We start from the raw sequence: 20,039 nt of genomic DNA, 5'->3' as shown, positions 1-20,039 counted from the left end.
GTGTAGGTGGCCAGTATAGGCCTTAGTGGATGAATGTGTTGATGATTATTCGGCTCTCTGGGCATCTCTGTAAAAGCCGCCATGTGACCAGAGCTCTCCCAAATGCAGTGGGGGCCACTGAAACACAGTAGTTTAACAGATGTTGGTGGAGACCTAACAACCACATGCAGATTTAAAAAAAAAACTGTGATAAGTGCACTGAGGAGGACGGGAATAGCACTTTCCTGAAAAGGACATACTCAACACTGAACATATAACGAATCTTAAATGGAGACTGAAAAATTCAACTAGACCAACAGGAAAAATTACTAACCTGTGGTAACAATGCTTCTGCTGATTACTCTATCTACCTGCAAATTCCTCACCTGTAGATCAATCCCGAGGCGTCAGACAGGATCCAGACAACTTCAAAGCCTTGATGTCGCCTGTAGAGGGTGCTGGACTCAGCCAGCGTCGGAAGTCATGTCAGGTGATGTCCCAGAGCCCATAAAGCGCCGGCTCCAGTGCATCAACGTCAGTTTCTCTCCATTTATTTAAAAGCCTTCGAGGCCAGAGGGAGTGAAAAATCTTGAGAGTTTGCAGTAACAATAAGTACAAATATCATGGAACCTTATTAACTGTTCCAAGAGTCATCAATCAAATTGGGGAGGCGGGTGTGTCGGGGAGTAATCTGCAGGTAGATAGAGTATCCATCAGAAACATTGTTACTGCAAGTAAGTAACTCTTCATTTTGGTGGATACTTCCTCCTGCAGATTCTTCACCTGTTGAACAGATTTCACAAAAATACCCTGCCCAGAAGGAGGGCTGATAGATGATCCAGAAAAGGAAATCCTTCCAGCGAAGTGCCTGTCCCTGTGTACCTCTGCATCAAGGCAGTGATGCGTCACAAAGGTGTGCAAGGAAGCCCACGTTGCCGCTTTAAATGTTTCCGCAGTATAGGACACCCCAAACCAGTGCCGAGGTGGTAGTCTTAGCCATAGTGGAATGGACCATGATTCCTTAGGGGGTACGTTCTTGGCGACGGCGTAGCAGATTTTAATGCACAGCATGAGCCATCGTGAAAGAGTTCTCTTCTGAACTGCCTTCCCCTTCTTGACGCCAAAATAGCAGACACAGAGCTGGTCATTGGTACGACAATCTCTGGTGTGATCCAGGTACTAATTAATTGCTTGCCTCAGGTCCAACCGATGCAACCGTTCCTCTTCCTTGAAAGGATGAGGTGGCGGGTAGAAAGTTCGAAGGGTAATGGATTGGGCCAGGTAAAAGGGAGTTATTACCCTGGGAAGGAAAGCAGCCCTTATTAGTAACACCAACTTGTCTGGGAAGAAAGTAGTGAATGGGGGACAACAGCTTAGGCCTGTAATTTACTGCCCCTTTTAGCAGACATGATGGCAACCAAAAATACTGTCTTAAGAGTCAATATGCGAAGTATACAACTATGGGGAGGATCAAGCGGTGTCCCCATCAAGAACGTAAGGACCAAATTCAAGTCCCACTGAGGAACAACAAGTAGAGTTGGAGCAAAAAGGTTAATCAGGCCTTCAAGAAAAGGTTAACACAATAGAAGACTTAAACAGGGATGGCTGATCAAGCAGAAAGAGGAAAGTAGAACAGGTGGCTAAATAGCCGTTCACAGTGCCAATGCTATACCCTCTTTGAGCTAGGGAAAATGTGATGTGCAACATGTGGGATAACTTAGCCTGTAAGGGATTCACACCCTTGTCCGCACAGCAAGCAACAAAGTTGACCCATCTGCTGGAGTATGCCAACTTAGTGGAGGGGTGACGCGCAGACAATATAACATCTACCACCTAGTGTGGCAGCTGAAAAGAGCTCAATTGTCCCTGCTCAATCTCCCAGGATGAAGGTGGCGACTATGGAGATTTGGGTGCAAGCCAGTGTCCCCGACTGGAAGGGAAGGTCCATCTTGAATGGCTGGAGAAGCAGAGGATATGTGGAGAAGCGCAGGAGGTCTGTGTACCACACCCATGTCGGGCCTATCTGGGGCTATAAGAATGACTTGTGCTCAGTTTTGGTAAACCTTCCTCAGAACCCGAGGAATGAAGGATATGGGGAAGAGCGTAATGCAGCTGAAAGTTCCACCTTAACTGAAAAGCACCCCCCAAGGCTCCCTTTGAAGGATACTGGAGGGCGCAGAATTTATGGCACTGAGCATTTTCTGAAGAGGAGAATAAGTCAACCTGAGGAGTGCTCTGCTGGGCAAAGATGCGCTGAACTACCTCGGTAGGAGACGCCACTCGTAATCGGCAAGATAATGCAGGCTCAGACTGTCGGCTTGGACGTTCAGAGACACAGCTAGGTAGTTGGCGGTGAGCCAGATCCCTTGACGGTGTGCCCAAGATCACAGTCTCAGAGCTCCAGACAAAGGAGGTGAGACTATACTCCAAGCTGCTTGTTGAAATACCACATTGCAGTTGTGCTGTCGGTCCAGATATGAACAGCCCGACCTATGATGGAGGGGAGGAAGGCCTTGAGCACCAGCCTTATTTCTCACAATTCTAGCAGGTTGAAATGAAGAACCTGCTCCTCCGGAGACCAGAGTCCCCTGATATCCACATTCTCCAGATGAGTTCCCCACCCCAGGGTAGAAGCGCCCGTCACTACAGTAGTCACGGCGGAAGAGTAAAGGCCAGGGACCACTGCGTGAATAGGCAGCACTTCAAGGTTGGCTTTGAGGAGCCAGACGTCCAGGTACGGGAAGATTGGCACACCCAACAGTCTGAGATAGGCTGCAACCACCGCCATCAAATTAGTGAAGACTCGAAGTACTGATGTCAATTCAAAGGGTAGTTCCACAAACTGGTAGTGCGTAGAACCCACAACAAACAATGTACTTTCGATGGGACTACAGGATAGGGATGTGGAAGTATGCATTCTGTAGGTCCAGAGACACCATGCAGTCTCCAAGCTCCAATGCCAGTAGAACTCGATCGCCTTTCAGTGCATGAGGGCGTATGAGCTCACTCATTGTACAACTTGTCGTGCCCCGAGCCCAAACACCAGAGGCACACTTTGTGCGGGTCAGTTACCAACATCAGTTTTCAACATTCACAGCATGGTTTGAACCCCGTAGTCTTAGGTGGAGACATCATTCCCTTGAACACAGGAGTTTGATTTGAAAAATAATTGAAAACTTAAGAAAAAGGGAGTGGAGTACTGAAACCATGTACAAAGGTGCAAAAATAAAGGAACTGACGTTGGCAAGCAGCACTGCCTCATACATTTCAGGTTGGAACAATGTCAATGTGGAGCCGTACCACAGCATCAAGAGGACGCATCAACACTGCTCAGAAAAGTTCTGCATCCAGTCTAGCACCTGGGGGATATTCTAAAGGTGAGGAATCTGCAGTAAGAAGCATCCATCAGAAGAAAGAATACTTCCCATTATTATTGTATTGCTAGATCAGGGTTTGTTAGGCCACACCAACAGAATTTGCATGTTAAGAAGCGTGTGAAATAAACACCAATTTCATCACGCTCTTAGGGCCATTGTGACAAATTGAATCCTGGGGCACCATGACAGTTAGGGTTTACGGGGCTCTAGTTGCATCAATTGGAGTCATTCATCTGTGGTGTCCTCTGGCCACAGGACTACTGGACCCCAAACTGGATAACCAAGTACTTCTTTCAAGCGCTTGTTTTTCATGATAGCAAGATAGAGCAGTCCGAGACTTATTTAAGAAGATGGCTTGGGTTAGGCACCCAGAATACAGTTTACAGAATAATACAAGCTATTAAACTCAACATCCAGTCAGTGCTTTACTTTCTAGACTAATAGTACTGCAATACACATCAGGAACATATATATCACATAAAAGTAAGACAGACATTGAAAACCAATAGTCTTTCTGATCCTCTCAGCAAGAGTTCTAACCCCAAACCATCTAGATGCTAAGCACTATGAAATAGTTAGTATTGGAGTAAACAGGGAAGTTTGCCTAGCTGGGGAAATGGTAACAATTCTTGCATTCTTGCATTGCAGTGATTTGAATTCAGCAATTGTGAACTCAAATGTTTCAGGTCCGGCCAGTGTCCCAATACCCAAAGGAACATAGGTGCCCACACTTCTTTGGAGAGTACACCACCATGGTGGCGTCGTGAGTCTTGTTGCAGGTGCCTGGTGTCTAGGCAGAGTTACTGAAGTCCCACTGGACCAGTGGACACTGGGCTGTCTGTAGGAGGGCAGCTGCTGGTCAAGGTGCCAGTGTACATGGATACCGTCAGATGTACCAAAAGGGGGTGGAGGCCTGTATCTCAGAGCCCACTGGTCACAGTCCAAGGCTTCTAATAGCAGAGCATCAATGGGGATTGCCCTACTGACGTAGTAAGCTGGAGACCATGAAAATGCCGGAGCAAGGACCAAGGGTTCAAAACGTAAATTCTACAACAGGGCAATCTCCTCCAGCTACATATGGTAACTAGAAGGCACCCACCTGACTCCACTGCACAGGAGAAGGGCCCAGGAAGAAGCAGTCTCACTTTCAGTAACAGTTAAGAACTTTCCCTATTTTCCTCATTGATGCACAGGAAGTTTCATTATCTTGAGCAGCTACCTAAAGTCTCAATGTGCTTAAAATTGTTGTCCTTCTGTGGCTGACTCCCACATGTCTTTGCCCAATAAGTTCACCCAAGATTAAATTCCGCTGCCCCGCGTACTGGCTGACTGTAAAAGAAATGCACTTTGGGTAATAACATCCCGGCCAATCCAAGCACTGCTCTCATGCTGCTTAAAATACTAAATAGCATAAGAGCAGTGCCAGGATTGTCTGGGACAGGCAAAACCAGCTCTCAGTCGAACACCAATGGAGCTGAGTTTCTGCTATCTTTGCTCGTGAAAGCCTGAACTGCGCATGTCAGGCTGACCAGAGCGAAAACAATAACCAATGTGACATGCATAGTTTGGTTAACACATCCTAAGTCAACCACGCCATGTTACAGCAATAGCAGACACCCACCTGCCTCCTGTTTTGGCTGGACAGAGAGCTCTGTGACCTCGCACCTAAAGGTAGCAATATCAATGGCACTACTGGAGAAAGTTATTTTAAGGAAAAATATGTGAGCAATGTGACTGTCATGTAATGGCTCACAACGGGGGGTTAGCCCCCAAGCTCATATGGATGATCTGCCCCTGTGAAGTGAAAGGCTAGAAGGGATTAACTACTAATTGTTCATTTTGAAAATGTTCAGCAATGTTCAGTTAGAATATAAATTCGAACACAGTGCAATGAGATAGAGAGGAACTTCATACCAAGGTTTCTAGACAGGGTCATACAGAACCTGTAATCACCTTGCCTTGTTGAAGGCTATGGAGAAGGAACATCCAGACTCCACTTGGCTTGTCGGCCAACGTGCAGACAGGAACAGCAGCCTCTGTTTATTTCCTGTACATTGGTTATATTGTTCAGGAAAAGTTTAGAGGATGTTAACATTCTATGAAACTTGAATAGGCCTTTTTTGGTGGAAAGTTAGTCGAGAGAAAGGTAAGGTGTAAAGAAGCTGTATGATAATGTCATAATGTTTCAATATTTTCTATTATTCTGCCTTCTAACAAGCATCATTGCTACTTTCTCGTTTATTTTTACAATAGTTACTATTCGTATTATGTGCACTAGAATAGGTTTTTGATTTTAATAAATCTTGAAGCCATATTCCTGGCTTCCTGGTATTCGAGTGTGCCTATTCATGATGAAATAGGGGTTTGGGATTCCACTAAGTATCCCTGTGAAATATCACAGGACTGATAATTACCTAGAACTCTCTCACTCACATAGTGTGGAGTCCACAGGGTTCTCTTTCTCAGGTTGGCATATTGACTAGGTTCTTAGTGCCAGAAGGTCTAGAAAAAACAATTCCTGATCCTGTTCTGGAGTGAATTTCCAGAAAATTAGGAGGGTTATCCCAGAAGAGACAAATTCGGAGTTGAACAAAGGTAAGGGCTAATTTATTACCAACCCACCAAGAACCTGCAAGGACTCGGGAGGATTATGGGGGAGATTGAATGGCCAGCAGAGGAGATACCATGTTAGTTACATTAAACCAGTCAGTCTACCACAGCCTGAGTAGAGAGGGCAGTAGCCACTCTCTGTAAAAGAGTTCTGCCCTACAACTTCAAAGGCAAACTCTAGGTTCACAGTGCATGTGAACAGGGAGACCCTCAGTGGAAATTGCTAGTTTCTTTGTTGTTCCAACCAGTGCCAAAGTTCTTTCCTGTATTCTGCCTACAGGGGGCTGACTAGTGTTATGCTCCATTATAAATTCCTTTACATAAAGTAAGACAATTTGTATTTGCATTGCCATTCTCTTTCCAAGGAAACAAATAACATGGACGAGACTCATCAGGACATACAAAAACACCGTTCATCTTTCCCCAAGCTATTAAAACTGATTTAAACACCTTTGCTTTCACAGGTGGCTCTGTCCTTAGACAGTGTCTAGATGACCTGCTGGTGGTCTCCAATACTACGGATGAACTCAATGGTGAAATAGAGCACAAGGCATTGAAGAAAAAACCTGTTTTGTTTATGGTGGGGGGCATAATTAGGTCATTACATTTCAGAAGGAGAAAAACACCCATCTGAAAATTGTATCCAGGCCACCCCGCAGGTTACCACACCTCATCACTGAGGTTTGCATCCTCTTAGGCATGGTAAGTTATTTATGATATGCCAATAATAAATGTTTTTGGGGGATCTTATAAGAAGAGACACACCATAGCACTTGCATTGGTCCACAGAAGAAGAGGAAAATAATTTTACACTTTTGAAGACTACACTAACCTCAGCAAAAGCATTAAGATTTGCCTTATGTGAGAAAGTGGATTAGTAGTTGTGGTGGGTGGTAGTCCTCTACAAGTAACAACGCAACTATCCTTGTTAGGTCCAATAAAGGTTTCAGTAAATTAAACCTGAGCTCAACCCTGGCAGTTATGGCACAGAGCAGAACATCATTTAAAAAATGCATAAAGTATTTAGAAGTACCTAAACAGTTAACATGTCAAAAACACAAAACAATAATATCCCGCTCCAATATATAAAAGTAGAAAAACTGAAGATATGAATGATTAAAGGTTTAAACAGGAGTAGCAAATAATTTAATGACCAAAATGACACCAAAAATCCAATAAGGGGAACCGGGATATGCGCCAACTGTGGTCATCTGGTTGTGCTTCACTGGTACCTAGGCCTAATGATTTCCAACTGCAATGGAGCATGGATCTTATACAGAAACCAGGTTTAACCCAGCCGTAATTTTTACCTTCCTAGTCTCTGAAACGGAAGTCAAAAATCCTCAGTGGGGCGTGGCGAAGGCTATGGACGAGAAGGGCTCTACGAGGCCGTATAGTCGTCAATGAAGCTGCTGACTTTTAGCGAGAAAGCTCCATGAATGAGAAATTCAAAATTAGCACCCAAGGAAGGTCCCTCGCCAGCCGGATACTATTGGCGCCTCCGCCCGGCGAAGATATTTGTGTTTGGAAGTAGTCATTATTTTGGACCTTGGATTCTTTCAGCAGGGCAAAACTGCAGCTGTAGCCAAAGAGGGTTTTATGAGGCTGGTTACCTTCTCTGTGATCTCCAACTGTAATAGACTTACTGCTGCAGAAAAGCTCAGAGCGTGAGCAACCTGAATCTTTGGCCCAGCGGCATGGCACATTTGTTGGATTGACTTGGTAGGTTTTTCTCTGACCTCCGGAGATCTGTGGAGCCAAAAAGTTTCCAAACTCCTTTTCAAGATTGTAAGAGAAATACACCGTAAGAAAGCCAAGGGTGTCAGGATCTCAGGGACAGCACTTGGGGGTCAAGACTCACTCCAGCAGATGCCACTACCAGGGTTCAGGGCAGGTCCAGCGGGAACTGGTTAACTGGGCCCTTCAGAAAAAAGAGCTTCTGACAGAATGTTGCGTCCCCGTAGCTTAACAGTAGGTCAGACAACTGTCCTTTGGAGTCCATTTTTTGTCCTAGATACAGGTAGGAGTATGTCCAGCCTTTCAGGCCTCCTCGTCAGTCTCAAAAGCAAGTGCTGTCCATCTTCTGTCTTCCACAGTTCCAGTAGTGTTCTGAAAAGGGTTCCACGATAATACCTGTCACCAGTATGTGGGTGGGAGTGACTAATAGCTCTCCCATAACCAATGAAAAAGAAAAAAAATCTCAGGGGTAAATCCACCACTTTTGAAGCAGTTTCTACCGCAAACAATCTCAGTGAACCTCTCTGCTCAAGAATCCAAGATGGTGACACCCTTCCCCCCCTTGTGCAGGGCCTCCGTGCCCAAGGAAATGAGCAACTCCTTTCCAGTAGTCACTTCAAACTAGCCCTGTTGCAGCTCCTCTCCCACTAAGACTACTGCCTGCCTGACTGGGGAGGGAACACAAACAAGGGCCTTGCCCAAGTGTCAACTTACATTTTCCTGTGACAAGGTAGGACTCTGAAATTAATCACATTCTTGAGCACAGTACAGAAGGTCATCCTGTCAGAGAAACAGGAAACCTCCTTGCGCCCAAGGCCTTTGTCTCAGACCTGGAAGCAAGTTCACACCTCCCCAAGGGGGCTATTCAGCTCAAAGGTGACATTTGGGGCTTATAATAAATATTTTTTTAAAGTCCAAGAATAAAATGCGTAGTTGTTCCTTGGCCTTGGAAAACACTGGCAAATTTAATATTGTACTATAATGCATTCCTATGGTGTTTGGGGCCTTTTCACCGGTAGAACATGTTTCATATTAAACCTTTACATGTGCTTACTTTGAAATACATTGCACCCTGTCTTTTGGGCAGTAAGGCTAACTTAGCGGTGACTTCATATTTAAAGGGAAGGTTTAGGCCTGTCAATAAGGTTTACTTTGACAGGTCGAATGTGCAGTTTTAAAAGTGCACAGAGAGGTTACAATGGTAGGCCTGCAGTCATGTTTGCACTGCCACTGTAGTGGGTGGCACAATGGGTACTGCAGTCCACTAGTGACATTTAACTTACAGGCTCTGGGTACACTCTAAATCATATAGTAGGGAATAGGTAATTTAAATATGCCATTTAGGAGTATAGCCAATTCGAATATGCAAGGGGTCAGAGAAAAAATTGGGGATACAAAAAGAGGCATTTTCAACACATTCAAAACCATTTATATTTCGTTGCTCAGAAAAAGAGGGCTTTGTCCTCAGTAACCTAACACGGGATGATGGTGACTGAAAGAAAACAATTAGGGTCTGAATGAATTAGAGCTTGGTGTACAGAGTACTTGGTCGCAAATGCAATTGAGTACTCTGCGGGCCAAACCCTCAGTCTGCCTGCCTCATTTAGAGAACGGTAGACCTCAACTTTTCTGTCGATGGAGCCCTGCTGGCTCTGTCAAAATAGTACCTCTGACTGACCAACAGAACAGAGGCCAATGGAGGAAGGACATTATACTGCCAGCTCTATTTAGTGTGGATGGTGTACAATATTTTGTTCCTGTCCGAGGGACTGAAAAAAACTTTAATGACCCTCACCCTAGGGGAAAACTACCTTGGTGTGGGGGCCACTCATTTATTGTTTTTGAAGAAAAATAAAGCAAATGTTTGGTGAATTGCAGTTGAAACAGTCAGTGCCCATCCTCCAAATGTTTACTACATTCAAAGCAACTTCTGTAATGGCGGTTCAATGTACAGAGATGACGGCGCGGCCGGCAGTAATCTCTAGGCGGTAGTAATCTCTGGGCAGTAGTCGGTCAAGGTACCAGAGGAAATGTCCTCCGGCACCCTGACAGACTGTACTCTGGTCGCCAAACTCTAAATCAGGCCCTCAGTTACTCATCTTCTGCTTTATAATATACCACAAAACGGATGAAAGTCCCTGGTGGATGATGGCGCTCACCCTTATCAGTACTGTACTGAGACTAAAGTATCTTGTAGGTGCTCAAGGGGAGAAGGGTCATCCACCCTTCCCAATTCGTGATCCATACAGATCACACTCAATACTAAATCGAAGCCCGAGCACACCTAGTTATATCACACACTACTGTGTTATCAGCAAAAACAGTACAATATCACATTATTGGGCATTAGATTGTCTCTTCTCTTTATTTTCTCTTTCGTTGGTCCAGCCAACACGTGTTTCGTCGCCCGGGAGTGCCCGCGACTTCCTCAGGGCAATCGAAGAAATAGAATCAGGACAAAATCTTGGGACCTGTAGAAAATCCGTCCTGGCCACTAGTTCAGGAATTATGGTGAATATATTTCAAAACGTATGTAATGAATATGCTGTCGATATCGCGACTTCCGTATCCTATACCTAAAATCTGGATGACGGTGACGTGAGTTGACGTCTGACTCAGATGAAAAGCGGTTTCCTCAGCTCAGCAGGAACAGCACTAAAGTATTGGGTTTAAATAAAAAGCTTGTTTGATGCTCGCCAGCTTGAGAGGTACGTAGCTCTGGTCCAGGGCCGGACTGTTTTCCCAGATGGCCACTGGGGTTGGGGTGGTTGGACCCCTGGGGGCCGTTTTTGCTACCGGGGGTGGTTCTGCAGCATACCTGCAATATCGGCCCCCTGTAACAAAAGCAGCAGCGGTGAGACAGGAGTAGTGCTTTACACTAGCACCCCCCCTATATGTTTTCCAGGGTAGCTTGCGGTTCCCAATCTGCCTGTGCTCTGGTAAGGTGCGCTGCATGCCAAACACCTCAGGATGAAGTGTCTCGTGGAGATGCGTTTACTGACACTGCTTCTAAAAGTGCTGCTTATATCATCAGCTTCTGGTATAACATTGCAATTGTCACAATTCTCTGATCCTTTTATGTCTACTTTATCTGATCTCACCAGGAGCAACGCCCATGAAGAGAAAATACAGACTGGAGAAGGTGTGGGTGCCTCAAGCACCAGGATGGCTTGTATCGAGAAAACAATGGTAAATTGTTTGCCCCGATGATCTTGCTGTCTCAAACAGTTTACTTGTACTATGATATTGAGTCGGTTAATAGAGAAGGAATAATAAATTAACCTAATACTTGCTGTTTTGCACCTCAGTTTTCTACTATGGTCAACAATATTACCATCCTTGTACAGTCGGGCAAGCTTATAATGTTTTAAAGGGGTCAAAACCACAGAAGCAGCACCCCACCACATGACAGCTATTTCTGCACATTTAATCATATGTTATTCTTATGCTTAGCTGTTGTTCATATTGGTTTGTATGGGTAATGGTCTATATTTTCAGTGGCCATGAGATTGATCTGTGAATTTATCCCAAGGTTTGGAATACTCCTCAAGTAACAAAGGGAGTCTTTTTTTCTTGACTACCTCAAGAATTGAATAAAGCATTAGGCATTCACCAGCATTTCTCAGGTGCCTACCAGCCCAAATACTCATGAACGTAAACCCAAAATATTAAAACTATGCATTGAGTTAGTGACTTTACCCGCAGCCTTATACAAATGGGAGGATGGCGGGATATCTGGTGCAAGACAGTGATGTGATATTGGGGAAAGAAATTATTCAACATTATCCTTATGACTCCTACCATAACATTACTCGATTAGTTACGCTTTCATTTTCTTACAGTTTAAACAAAATGTTTTTACATCAGAATGGGGTTCTTCTGATCTCCCACCATCCCTCATTGATGATGATAAAGAATTTACAGAACTGAGAAGAAGGGCAGGAAGTATTTCATTTAATTAATACTGACATGTATAAAAATATGAGGGGTTGTGCTACGTAAAGCACAGAAGGGAGAAATTGTGAGATAAATACCAATCGGTTAGCATAATGTATGGCTTTTGTAAATGGTGATATTGTGATGACAGCTGAAAGCGTAGTTTGCATAAACTGCAGCATTTGTAGAAAATCAATGTGTGTGTAGATACTTTTGAATGCCATCTGCTCTGTGTGTCCTAATCCCATTACCTCCTCTCGAAACAAGCTCAATAGAATAGTGAAACGTATAGGCAGGTGAAAGATTATGAAACCTTCTAAGATTGGGATTAAATGTTTTTACGATTCTCCTCTGGGAGCTAGACTCTGTGGCCAATGCCAGAAGACCTATATTCCATTTTTTCTATGATAACCAAAAGAAGAATTTTGAAGTTTTCTTCAACAATATCTTTAGTGTAGCGAGTTTTGAGATTGCTTCTTGGCACCGTAAAATGCATTTATTAGTTGATCCCTAAAAAAGAAATGTGAGCACCTATCAGAATGCTAATATTAGTAATAATATGGTACAGTTGATCATCTTAATCAGGTGATCAATTTTATAAGCCAGATGACCCCGTGATGAGCTGTTAAGACATTTAGTTCAAGACTGGCCTCAAGAGTAGGGTAGGACAGTCGAGTAGTTATGCAGAGGAAGGTGCAGCAGGGAGGAAGGTAGAAAGACACAACAACGCTGATCTACAATAGTTAAATCTGCTCATCGACATGAAAGCATACAGTTGAAGTGTGCCCTAAGGTTTTTGTTGATCTTTATACATTTCACTAAGGCTTCTGATCAGGATTAGAACAGTAGTGATGACTCCTCCTTTGTATCAGAGGCATTGAAGAGGAAATGAAGGAGACAAAATTGGAGCTTATGGATGGAGCTTGTGGTGAAAGACGAGGGGTCATAGGTATTACAAGGTGAAATAGAAGGGGAAAGTTTAGGGTGTAGGAATAAAAATGGACTTCAAGTGGGGGTGGGGAAAAAGGAGAGAAAAAAGAAACAGAGGATGGTCGGTTGAGACGGGAAGAATCAGATACTGAGATTTCCAGATGGACAAGATGGGAGCAGAAGATGGAGGAGTTTAAAGTTCAAGAACTTGAAAGAACCAGATGCCTGGAGCTCACAGTTACTCCTGTTTACCCGCAATAGCTACCAGTAAGCCTGCTCATCAAAACTCCTTAAGTTGCAAAGTGTATTTATACCTTTGAAGGGCTCATGCATAAGATGCAAAACATCCAATGTAGTCCGAATTCTGAGTGAAAGAGGCAAATTAGTTTAACACAAATAGCATTATCATTATGATGATCCTCATTATGTTATCATGATGGGCAGACTCATCAGAGCTGTTTATTTTGTCCCTTCATGACACAGATATTGCTATCTCGGTGCAAGAGTCATTTAAATGTTGATCAAATGCTCAGAGAGTGGGAAGACACCGTTTTACTGATTAATTTACTATACAGACATCAGCCTTTAGGGACCTTTCCAAACCCTTCTCTTGCTAACTACAGCCTACAATACCAATGCCAGCCCATTGGCCAGAAGGCATTTGCCCTACACGAGTGTGCACCTATAAATGTACAGTCACATACGTTTATCCTGTTTGTCAGCTGAAAACTGGAATAAGTGAATACAAGAAAATGAATATATCCCTCATCCTGTTCACCAAGGAGATTAACTCCACGATCATTGGGAAATGAATGCCAGACACAAGGTCTAGGCTTGCTCTGCTGCCAGAACGCAGTACAATGACAAGCCATTTAACCAAATGGTTTAACAATATTTTGTTAATGTACAGTATACATGGTGTGGTTCCCAGAATAAACCATATGAACAGATGAAACACTGATTTACACTTATAATAGGTAAAAGTTCACATGCTTCGACCAGTACCTAGTAGAAAAGTATACGGTGCGCCACCTTGCAATTAAGTAATGCAGGACAGCTCAGTAATATGAAATTAAACTTTAACAAATTTAAAAAGATGTATGCAGCATTAACATATACACAGTCTCTACAGTATTTATAATCAATAGGTAATCGTAGGACAGAGCTAACCCAAATGACTGAAGACATACGGAAGTGCACACTTGAAAGAACTAAGGGCTAGGACTCGACTGCATCAGTCTTGCATTACAGAAAAACGTTGTCAGAAGAATAGCAATTTCTCATCTCAGGAGAACACCTTGCTGTTAAGGAGAACTATGGAGACAACAACCAAATAGGCTACTTGCAGGTGAAAACTGACTACAACAGCAACGCCACTAGCCTAATGTATGCCAGGAGTGCCTACCTCATCTAAGATCTTACCTGCTCTTCCGAGATTTTCATTTTTCTACTGAAGCACAAAAGACTAATGTGCATTTGCACTCACTGAAGGATCCTCTCACAACGACTGATGGTCAGGGCGGATTTCCTGTCACAGGAATCAGCTCCTTTTGGTGGAGTCTCTAATTACTGTTCAGGTTTTTCTTCTTGTGAGTACCAAAGAATAGATTGTGGAGCACACTAAGAGATCCCCAGGTCGGCATGGGCAAAGCAGACATTAGAGTAATGCTGATCATGTGGGCCCTTCATGTGATACGTGGAAGCTGCTGTGGTCTGGGAATGCCTCAATAATCCACAACCCCTTTGTAGATGTTTGAGGAGAGTCTTGAAGTCTTACCTGTATTGGTAATACTTAGGGGCCAAAACGTCATTCTATTCATGAAAGAAAGTGTCTCAGAAGAAAAAAAACCTCACCTAGTGACTTTCTTCAAGATGTGTCGGAGAATATTCAGTGAATCGTAAGGTCTGGGAAACAAAAACGAAGATAGAAGTCAGTACAATCACAGCATACAATACACTTTCACGAACATTGGGATTTTAAATTAGTAACTTCCAGAAAATGTATATTAGACAAATGAGCACCTAAAAGTCGAATACCAAAGTATGTTCTTCAGTGTTGCGAGTTTAAAATTGCATTCAAGAACAGGAAACAAAAAGGATTGGTCTTGCCAAGCCTTCTAAGCTGCTGTTGACTGGAAGGCAGAGGTGTATGTGCTCTCTCGTGGTGCATTTGCTACATACGTTGGGCACAGTGCTTTGAAACCCGTTTCTGCTGTGGCTGGGAAATCTGAGATAGGACAAATTGCTGCTATCCTGGGGATCACAACACACAACTGTCTTTCACTCAAGAAACAAAACAGGGCTGCAGGGCACGAGGCGGTGTATTGCACTATGGAACACCTCAGACCATATGCTTCAAGTGGAAGCAAAGTCCAACTGGAAGACATGCAGAATGAGAGCTAGCCTTCCTTTGCTATCATCACTAGGAATGCTGCCCATAGGGTTTCCCCACAGACCACAGCCAACAAAACAAAGACATGGACGAATGACTCAGGAGCCAGAGACAACAAATGTGGATGTAAAACTCTAAGCATCAATCAATGTTATAACACAATTGCAATCAAACTATGATCAAATGTTGAGGCTGTGGTCAAAACACATTCGTGGATCAGACACCTTCAACACAAGGACATTCTAAATCCTCCTTCATTTTTTTTTTCTTACCCGTGTCTGAAGCAACTCTCATGACTACTATTCCCATATCATGCATTCTTTCCCTTGAGGACCAATCACTAGCCAGCACTAAAACATTTAGACAGCTACCTAGTCCAAAATATCAAAGAGTACAGAGAGTGTGTGGTGCACCAGATAATGAAATTATTCAGCATGACGTCACTGGGAAGCAAATCCTCAGCAGCAATAAATATGCATGGAATAACAGCGGTGACATCATCAATGACTGCTGTACCTGCAAATGGGAAGATTCCAGGGTAACATATGTAAAACTGTGGAATGAAGCACTGGTGTACCCTACAGATCTTACATTCCCAGCCAAACCACCAAAAGGTAAATTGTTTGTTTATTGCGGGGACATTTTTTGCAAATATGTTAATATGTCTGCACTCACAGGCAAAGGGCCCACCAACAATCTGGGTTACCTTGTGCAGATGTCTACTTTGGAACCTTTTTGGATGAGAAAAGAGTTCATTCCACAGAACGGGGAAGCGGGAGCATACTGAGGAATCTGTCATTATATAAAGTACCCACCAGAAAGAGCGTTAACGCAGGTAAGTAGCTTGTTCTTCTGATGGATTCTTATACCAGGAAATTCCTCAGCCACTAAATATCAAAGCAGTACCTACTATGGAGGAAGGTCAGTGGACTGCACAGACTAAAAAGTCCTGCAGGATCAAGTGGGCAAAATGACCTTATCAGCTGTGACCTTGAAGGCAGCAGTGCTTCTCAAACATGTGCAGTGACGCTCACTTTGCAACTTGACAGATATCTAGAACAGGCCCTCCATGACAGTCTTCAGAGTCAGCATATACAATGAGCAGCTGTGCACTGGATTGAAGGGAATACACACGGAAAGCCAGGACCAAATTTAGATCTCACCGAGGCATCACAAAGGGTTTGGGAGGACATGTGTGTGAAACCTTTAAGAAGTTGCATCACAAAGGGTGATTTTAGCAAGGACACCTTGTTCAGTAAACTCAAAAATGCCGAAAGGCCTACAAAATTTAATGATGCCCACCGCAAGTCCTTGGTGGGTCAGAGAACACAAGTAATAAGAGAACCGTCAATTTACCTTGTACAGTGCCCATGCTGCGGCCTCCACATCAGACCACAAATCTCATCCAGAGCCAGGTGTAGAAGGACTTTGCAGAGAGATACCAGGCAGCAAGGCTGACATCCACAACTTTGGGTGGTAGACTGAACAGTCAACTACTGCAGCTCCATAATTTCCACAAAAGGAGGTGGAGATTCTGCACATATGGGTGCAGAATCCAGCCCTGCTACTGCCACAAAAGACCCTCCTGAAGTGGTAGCCTGATCAGAGGACAGAGGCTCATGCCCAGGAGTTCCAGGTACCACACTTTCCTGGCCCATTCAGAGCCACTAAGATGACTTGAACTCAGGCGCACCTGATCTTCTTCAGAACTCTGGGCAGAATAGGTATTGGAAGAAAATCGTACGAGTCCTGTGCTCCACTCTAGCTTGTATGTATTTCCTGGAGAGAGCATTCTAGGGAACACCGACTCACAGAAGTTCTGACATTGCACCTCCTAATAGTGGTGAAAAGATCCATCTCCCCTGAAGATGCCCTGCACCACCTCAGGATGCTGCTGCCATTCATTATCCACAAGGTATCACTGTCGGAGCTTCCCCGTCCTAATGTTTAAAGGTCCTGCCAGGCGGTTCACATTCAGGGAGATGCCCAGATGTTCAAGCAAATTTTAGAGGCGCAGTGTCTCTCGGCACAGGACTCCACTCTGTCCTGCTTGTGATTGTGTTGTACGTGAGGAACTGTACTCTGTACTAGCCTTGCTTTGATGGATGGTATTGAGGCACTCAACTGCAGGCGAATGGCCTGCAAGTCCATCTGACTGATTTGGAGTTGCATTTACGCAGGTATCCACCTCTACTCCAAAAGGTTCCTATAATGAAGACAAGAAAAAGAGCAGCTGGGTTATAGAAGACTGCACAGCCTAGACATGTCACTGAATAGTAGTGGAAGTATTGTCCGCCTCAGATGGCCAGCTGCCAAATGAGCATAGATTATAATAACATTCACAGGGGTATGAGAGGCAATACGTTGGAGGATTTTGGCAGTATAGACAAAGTACGAATAATTAAAAAGTCCACGTTGATGCTGGTTTCTTATGTTGTCTTTATTCTTGATGTGCTCAAAGTTCAATACAGCCTTGATGTGCTTTAAGTTCGATACAGCCAACGCGTTTCGCCCAAAAATGGGATTCTTCAGGGCAAGGTAAGATAGCCAATAAAGCGCCTTGGGGCAAGCTAGGTGTAGGCGTAAAATCTCGAAAAGTCGAAGTAAAGGAAATCCCACAATGTGTTCACTGAGATGATCCTGGGAAAACGAGCGATAATGTTGAAAGCGCTGATGACCTCCTCCGGGGAGATACCTGGAGAGGTACACAGCGCTAATTCTGTAGCACAGGATTCTCTTACTTTGCAATAAAAGTCATCTGCAGTGATCTGGAACCATTACAGCCTTCGTCTACCGTCTGTTAGTCTTAGCGTACCTTATTCACCACCCTTCTTTTTCCAAGTAGTAAGGGACCACACAATTGGACACTGAGCGGATTATGGTCACTGAAGACAATTCTACACGGTGGTGAAACCACAGAATAAAGTCTGTAAAGAAGTTGAAATTAAAATATAATTAAGGCTCCCTGTTTTCCGTTTTTACAGACTTTTACAGATAAATACAGTCAGATAGCAATGTGTTTTCTGTCTGCATTTATTTTTAAAAGTGGATAAATACAGAAAATGGTGCTTCTTTTAAGTAACTCTCAGTGCTATCTTTCAGGGATTGTACCCCAACAGCTGAGCAGATGTACAGCATGGGAAATTAAAAAGCAGGATGAAATTTCTTTAAATAATGGCATATGTCATCATACATTTGTGGTATAATGCTAATATTTAGTAGGTGTATTGTTTTGTAATATTTGGCAGCTTAAATAGCTAAATCATGACAGAGATCAAAGTATGAGTACGAGTCTATCAGCTAAATAAATATGGAAATGCACAGTTTTACAACTTCATTTATACACAACATGAATATGGATAAATACAGATAAAATGGCCCAAAAATAAATATGGATAAATACAGACGGAAATGTTGAAAAAATAAATACCATAAAACCGGGAGCCCAAATATAATCAATAAAAGTACCACTACCTCTCCCTTTAAAAGAAGGAACAAGGGCTTTACTACGCGGATCAGAAACGGACATGAGTGACATCAAATCAAATTCCTTTAATATATTACTCAATAATTCCCCCTGAATATGGTGTTTAAAAGTGGAACCTCCTCACCCGAGGGCAACCTAAGTTAGCAGTACTAGTGGTCCTAGGGTCTCCACAAGGGTGGATATTAAAATCACCCAGGACCATAAGATTATGTAAATTAGAACTACAAGACTGCCTTATATATGAACCCAGCAATGTAATGTTACAAACACCTAGGGGGCCAGCTACCGAATTATAAAAATGTAAAAGACTCAAACTAGAGAGCCCCTGTTTTAATACCAGAGCCTGAAGACCTAGGCTTAGTGTCGGCAGAACCTGAATCTGGCAGGCTACCACCAGAGATATATAGATGACCAGTCCACCCTTGGCTCTGCCACCCACCGACGGAGAAGCTGGAACAAAAAAAGTCTTATATCCCTCCAGAAATAAGCTGCAATCGGCCAACCACATTTCTTGTAAACAGATCACACTGAATTGTTTCACAAATTGCAGCCTGGTAGGATCTTGAAACTTAGTGTACAAGCCTGCAATATTGCAAGATAAAACATTATTATCATATACTCAGGGGACCCCCTTGACTTGCACTGGGGAATACTGCTGTTTGGGCTCTGGGTCTGTTGCAAACAATGTGGGGCTTGTGAGTCAATCACAATCCTCCAACATGGCTAATGGGGAAAATCTATTAAATTCCAGTGATTGAGGCGCGCTATTCTGTTGACCTAGTGGATGTAGTGAGTGAGCTACGGGTGGGGGCAATTGAACATATGCAGGAGGAAATCTTTGTGACCGGCCATCTGGGGGGGGCTTCCATGTTGGTGTTCTTAAGGGTATATGTGATGTACCAGGTTTATATATAAAAAAAAGCCTAAAGGTAAGGCCCTAACAGGCAAACCATAGCTAGGAGTAGCAGAATATGGGTCCCTGAACAGGATCCTTTCAGCAAGATGTGGTCTATTAAAATGTACACAATTACACAATCATCGCGCCAATTTTACAAGAGCTGCCTATCCAGCTAACTCTACGCACCATAATAATATTTTTTGCCACCCTTGAACCAACAGTGGTATTGTTAGACAGCTAGTGAAGCACTTTGTTTTTTAACTGTCCAAAATCCTCTTTGGTCCCCAGTGGGAGAGGTGGAACATTCACCAAAACCACTACATAAGGAGTAGATTCAGGCTGTAAATGAATAACCTGTAGGCACTGTAAATGCGCCTCTTTGCTCCCCTGCATCCGACCACCTAAGGGTTGACTTTCATCCTGGACCGGCGCCTTTACAGGCATCTCCCTACTCTTGCTTAGGCCTTTGCTCTTTATTACCAGCTCCCCCTGTGCTAAAGACTGCATCTGTGTTTGAGTTTGTGGCTGTTCCGAGTTATTATTAGACAAATTTAACGACGAAAAAAGGTCCCTTGCAGTACTCAGTCCCGGGCTATCCCTTGGTTCTCCAGTTAGAGAAGGTAGCACAGTATAATTACGGTCTCAATCAATGTCAGCTTCTCGAGGATCGGGCCCAGTTTTAAGTCCAACAGC

The 20,039-nt window shown here is 43.6% G+C and overlaps 1 protein-coding gene across 3 annotated transcripts in view; it reads right to left on the bottom strand.

The window, feature by feature from the left end:
• ICE2 (interactor of little elongation complex ELL subunit 2) overlaps positions 1 to 20,039 on the bottom strand; it is an 825,537-nt gene that overhangs the window by 16,575 nt on the left and 788,923 nt on the right. For all 3 annotated transcript variants that reach the window (XM_085648299.1, XM_085648300.1, XM_085648301.1), the window contains one exon: positions 14,424 to 14,474. In XM_085648299.1, coding sequence (XP_085504425.1) covers positions 14,424 to 14,474 — 51 coding nt within the window. The remainder of the gene's footprint in view (positions 1 to 14,423; positions 14,475 to 20,039) is intronic.

Source organism: Triturus cristatus, chromosome 3_2 (genome assembly GCF_964204655.1).
Source record: "Triturus cristatus chromosome 3_2, aTriCri1.1, whole genome shotgun sequence".
In the NCBI taxonomy this organism is placed as follows: Eukaryota; Metazoa; Chordata; class Amphibia; order Caudata; family Salamandridae; genus Triturus; species Triturus cristatus.
This window is presented reverse-complemented; position numbering and strand designations above follow the sequence as displayed.